We start from the raw sequence: 5,832 nt of genomic DNA, 5'->3' as shown, positions 1-5,832 counted from the left end.
AAAAAAAAAAAAAAGAAAGAAAAAGAAAAGTGACCTGCAGCTACCGTGTTAAATCCTTATGTACACTTAGGAATATTTGTCCCTTATCTGTGCTGTCCAAGATGTGTCCACTGGGCACTTGAAATGTGGCTAGTCCAAATCCAGATACGTGGCCAGGTGTGGTGGCTCACACCTGTAATCCACCCAGCACTTCGGGAGGCCGAGGCAGGTGAATCACCTTAAGTCAGGAGTTTGAGACCAGCCTGGCCAACATGGTGAAACCCCATCTCCACTAAAAATACAAAGATTAGCTTGGTGTGGTGGTGGGGGCCTGTAATCCCTGCTACTTGGGAGGCTGAGGCAGGAGGACCCCTTGAAACCTGGGAGGTGGGGAGGTTGCATTGAGCTGAGATCATGCCACTGCACTACAACCTGGGCCACAGAGCAAGACTCTTGTCTCAAAAAAAAGAAAAAAAAAGTGACTACTATCTAGTTGCCAACCATTTTAGTAATACTTGTATTCTGTGTTCTTTCCAGGTGTGTATGTCCCTTTTGTCAAAGGGAACTGGATGAAGACAGCTTGCTGGATCACTGTATTACTCATCACAGATCGGAAAGGAGGCCTGTGGTAAGGATTTTTGTTACATGTATTACAGCAGTATCTGAATTCAGGACACATTAGGAAAGCCGTTTAGTAGACTTCTACCTACAGATATATTATAAAGGATAATGATTTATGTTAAGGTTATGGTAACTCTATGACTATTTATAATATGTGAAAGTGTTGTGTTGAAACTGATAAGAATGACTAATGTGTAATCACTCATTTATGAAATTACACATTATCTCTAACAGGTAATCATGGGCGTAATCAACTAAAATGATCCAAAATGCACAGTTAAGATCTAAGTTTACCAGCTGGGCCAATATGGTGAAACCCCATCTCTAGTAAAAATACAAAAATTAGCTGGGTGCATTGGCAGGCACGTGTCATCCCAGCTACTAGAGAGGCTGAGGTCTCAATCTTCTAACCTCGTTATCTGCCCACCTCGGCCTCCCAAAGTGCTGGGATTACAGGCATGAGCCACCACTCCTGGCCTGGATTGTTACCAATTTTTAGAATTTGAGTTCCTGTTCTTGTACATTTAAACTTTTCCTTATACTGGAATTTTTCTAAGAGGAAATTCTTTACATTATTGCTTCTGCAATTAATAATGCAGACTTTTTAATAGCTCTTGAAATGTAATTTTAAAGTGCTTTCCAAAAAGTCTGAGTCAATTTATATTTGTGTCAGCAATCTATGAGTAAACCACTTTGACCTTAATGGGCTATAATTAGGAACATTTATTTTTAATTTACCCTGGCTCAACAAATGTAAAATGATACTTTGAAGATTATTTTATGTAGTATGTATTTTTATGTAATATATACACAAATGGGTGTGTGTTGTTTTCTTATATAAGTTTTTAGAGGTTTTTCAGTTTTAGGGTTTTTTCCATAAAATCCTTTCAGAAAGTGGATGAGATTGAAACATAAGTATATTAGGTAGGTAGATAGATAATAGATAGGAAGATAATAGAGAATAAAGAGAAAGATATATACAGCCGGGCACAGTGGCTCACACCTGTAATCCAGCACTTTGGGAGGCCAATGTGGGCAGATTACTTGAGACCAGGAGTTCGTGACCAGGAGTTCAAGACCAACCTGGCTAACTTGGTGAAACCCCATCTCTACTACTAAAAATACAAAAATTAGCAAGGCATGGTGGCATGCACCTTCAGTCCCAGCTACTCGGGAGGCTGAGGTGGGAGGATTGCTTGAGCCCAAGGGGACGGAGGTTGCAGTGAACTGAAATCGTGCCACTGCATTCCAGCCTGGGTGACAAAACAAGAACCTGTCTGAGGCCAGGCGCAGTGGCTCACGCCTGTAATCCCAGCACTTTGGGAGGCCGAGGCGGGTGGATCACCTGAGGTCAGGAGTTTGACACCAGCCTGACCAACATGGTGAAACCCCGTCTCTATTAAAAATATGTTTTAAAAGATTAGCTGGGTGTGGTGGGGGGCACCTATAATCCCAGCTTCTTGGGAGACTGAGGAGAATCACTTTAACCTGGGAGGCAGAGGCTGCAGTGAGCTGAGATCACGCCATTGCACTCCAGCCTGGGCAACAAAAGTGAAACTGTCTCAAAAAGAAAAAAAAAAAACAAAAAAAACCTATCTCAAAAGAAAAATAGATAGAGACAGAGAAAATCCTCCCAGCAATCCTATGAGATAGGCTTGATGATTATCCCCATTTTAAGAATGATAAACTGAGGCTCAGAGAGGTTAAGTCAATCATACAAGGTCACACAGCTGGTAGGTAGGTAACAAAGACAGAATTTGAATACAGTAATCTAGCTCCAGGGCTGCGTGGGAAACCCCTGTGGTCTATAGCAAGTTCAAGAGAAAAGCATGCAGAGATATTTGTTATTGATCTTAATGGCCTAGGGAGTTGACAATTGGAATGGCTAAGTAGGAGCTTGTTAGATGTTGAGGGAGCAGAGGAGATGGTCATGGGCTTTTCCTGCTCAAGTTGCTCTGTAGGAGGCACTGGGCTAGGGAGTTGTTTCACAATAGGTCCCTGGGGAGCTAGAGGAAGTTAGAAGAAAGCATAAGGATGGAATGATAGTGACTACTATCATCGAGTTTACTGAGTTCTAAGTACTTTCTTGTCTCCTAGCAACTCTATGAAGAAGGTTGAACCCTGACCATTAGTACCCAGGGTGCTGCTTTGGCTGGAAGAATGCCAGGCCCTCTGGACTGTGGTCCTAGGCTGCATCTAAGCAGCAATCTGGGGCAGGCCACAGATTGGCCACAGATTGGTCAGTTCTGTGGTATTGTGTCCCTGCTCCAGCAGAAATCCAGTCCACGTGCTGCTCAGTTTGGCCCAGATTGAAGGTGGCCCATGAAACTAGGTCCTCTGTGATTTTACAGGTCTTCAGGGTCATTGAAGACAGCTGACCTAAGCAGGGAACCAAACTAGGAATGGTGGGATCAGATTGCCTATGGGATTTTGTAGTTAAATCCTAGGCTTTAAAGGGGATAGGCTTGGTTCTAATCCCAGGAAGTCTATTAAATTCTGTCTGCACTATTTCATCATTTGTAAAATGGGGATAGTGATGACATTCATACCTTTTTCACAGGTAGTAAATCAATCAGGCATATAATAAAGTAAGCACTCTATCACCTCGCGATCACTCCATTAATAGAAGAGGGTGGTGGTGATAGTGGAGGTTCACTACACTTTTCAATTCTATAAAATTGGGCCTAGAGAAGATTTCTTAGAGGAAGTGATGTCCTCTCACAGTTAGAGAACCCACATGGGGTGATGGTGTGAGTTGGGGGGTGGCGGGGAGGAGGAGGATGGGGAAGTGAAGTGGTAAAATCTCACCACAAAGACCAGGATGCTGTCATGGCAGGAGCAGATTGTTCAGAAATCCAAGGTTCTGTAATATCCTAGGGCTCTCTAGAGGTGCACAAGACCTTCAGGTGTCCTGTGGTAGTGTTTCACTCTTGAGCTTAGCATGTCACTCTGAAGGATCTAGAGCCACTAGAAGTCATGATTTACCCCATAGTTAGGAAAAGGCAGGGGACAGATATGTGGTATAGCTGGGGTTCACATGCTTAGGAATCCCTAATGGGGACATGTGGGTGAAAACAGCCTGAGGGAAGTCCTGGGCAAGGAGGGCTGGGTCCAATGCTGATTCTGGATGGGTGTGGAAGTTAACCAGGAATTGTTGCTTTAAAGGACTGGATTACAGGTTTTGCAAGCAGATAAGATCAGTGACATTATCTGACCTACCTCACATAAGAGGTTTCCTGGCAGTTAGAGATTTCCTGGGTAAATGATTCTTCTGACTTCCAAAAATAATTAGATAACTCAGAGATCAAACCACAAGATAACCAGTCTTTTCTTTCTGAGCTGCTCAAGAATGATAAAATGTATGTAAAAAACATCAGGGGATTTTGACTTTTCTTATGCAGCCTTAAGAGCCAATAGCTCCTTTTTGTCAAGCAGTAATTATATTGTTATATTCTGCCATTTTTTAAAAATTGAAGACAGGGTCTTTCTCTATCACCCAGGTTGAACTGCAGTGGTGCAGTAGTAGCTCACTGTAACCTTAAACTCCTGGGCTCAAGTGATCCTTACCTCAGCCTCCTGGGTAGCTGGGACTACAGGTGTGCAGCACCACAACTGGATAATTCTTTTTTTTTTTTTTTTTTTTTGGTAAAGATGAGATCTTGCTATATTGCCCAGGCTGGTCTCAAATTCTTGGCTTCACGCTATCCTCCCACCTTGGCTTCTGAAAGCATTGAGGTTGCAAGCATGAGCCACTAAGCTCAGTAATTTTTTTTTTTTTTAAATAATTCTATCTCTGGAATATTAGACTCAAAGGAAGCTGATGACACAAACAGCATGCTTTAGACTGCATTACGAGACCACTTTTTTTCTTTTTCCTTAAATGTAGATAGCATTAATGAGACTACTTTTGAAAGAAATGTATTTTATTCTGTAAAGGGAAGATGTTTTAGCAAGAACCATGCTCTCCAGCTAGTCTCTCTGTCCAGAGTGCTTTTTTCTTTTCTTTCTTTTTTTTTTTTTTGAGAAGGAGTCTCGCTCTGTCGCCCAGGCTGGAGTGCAGTGGCCGGATCTCAGCTCACTGCAAGCTCCGCCTCCTGGGTTCACGCCATTCTCCTGCCTCAGCCTCCCAAGTGGCTGTGATTACAGGCACCCGCCACCTCGCCCGGCTAGTTTTTTTTTTTGTATTTTTTAGTAGAGACAGGGTTTCACCGTGTTCGCCAGGATGGTCTCGATCTCCTGACCTCGTGATCCGCCCATCTTGGCCTCCCAAAGTGCTGGGATTACAGGCTTGAGCCACCGCGCCCGGCCAGAGTGCTTTTTTCTTTTTTTTTGAAGAGACGGGGTTTCACCATCATGTTGCCCAGGCTGAGTCTCGAACTTGTGACATCAGGCAATCCCCCTGCCTCGGCCCCCCAAAGTGCTGGGATTATAGGCATGAGCCACGGCGCCAGGCCTCAAGGTGCTCTTTGTTTCACTGGCTGGCTCTTACTCATCCTTTGGAACTTAGCTTAAATTTTACTTCTTCCAGGAAGCCCTCCCTGACACTTAAATTAATTTCAGCTTTTTCTTTTCTCCCCGGTACTTTTCAGTATTTACCACAACTTATAATTGCATATTCATTTCATGTCTGTCTCTCCCTCTAATTTATTAGGCTTATGGAGTTAGGGACCTAAGTCCTTCGTTCAACACTGCATGCCCAGTTCTTGGCAGAGTGCCTAGAACATAGCAGGATGTACTGATGTGGAAAAAGGGTAGTAAAGAAAGAAAGGCTGGGCGCAGTGGCTCACACCTGTAATCCCAGCACTTTGGGAGGCCAAGGCAGGTGGATCACCTGAGGTCAGGAGTTCGAGACTAGCCTGGCCAACATGGTGAAACCCCGTCTCTGCTAAAAATACAAACATTAGCTGGGCGTGGTGGCATGGCACCTGTAGTCCCACCTACTCAGGGGGCTGAGATGGGAGGATCACTTGATCCCAGGAGTTCCAGACCGGCCTGGGCAACATAGTAAAACCCCACCTCTCCAAATAATAAAAAAATTAGCCAGGCATGGTGTTGTGCACCTGTAGTCCCACCTACTCAGGGGGCTGAGGCAGGAGAATGGCGTAAACTCGGCAGGCGGAGGTTGCAGTGAGCCGAGATTGTGCCACTGCACTCCAGCCTGGGCGACAGAGCGAGACTCCGTCTCAAAAAAAAAAAAAAAAAAAAATTAGCCAGGCATGGTGTTGTGCACCT

The 5,832-nt window shown here is 44.2% G+C and overlaps 1 protein-coding gene across 1 annotated transcript in view; it reads left to right on the top strand.

Moving 5' to 3' along the window:
• RNF125 (ring finger protein 125, E3 ubiquitin protein ligase) overlaps nt 1–5,832 on the top strand; it is a 59,790-nt gene that overhangs the window by 36,822 nt on the left and 17,136 nt on the right. Inside the window, exon 5 of the mRNA XM_011943725.1 lies at nt 517–607. Coding sequence (XP_011799115.1) covers nt 517–607 — 91 coding nt within the window. The remainder of the gene's footprint in view (nt 1–516; nt 608–5,832) is intronic.

Source organism: Colobus angolensis, unplaced genomic scaffold (genome assembly GCF_000951035.1).
Source record: "Colobus angolensis palliatus isolate OR3802 unplaced genomic scaffold, Cang.pa_1.0 Scaffold220, whole genome shotgun sequence".
Lineage (NCBI taxonomy): Eukaryota > Metazoa > Chordata > Mammalia > Primates > Cercopithecidae > Colobus > Colobus angolensis.
This window is presented reverse-complemented; position numbering and strand designations above follow the sequence as displayed.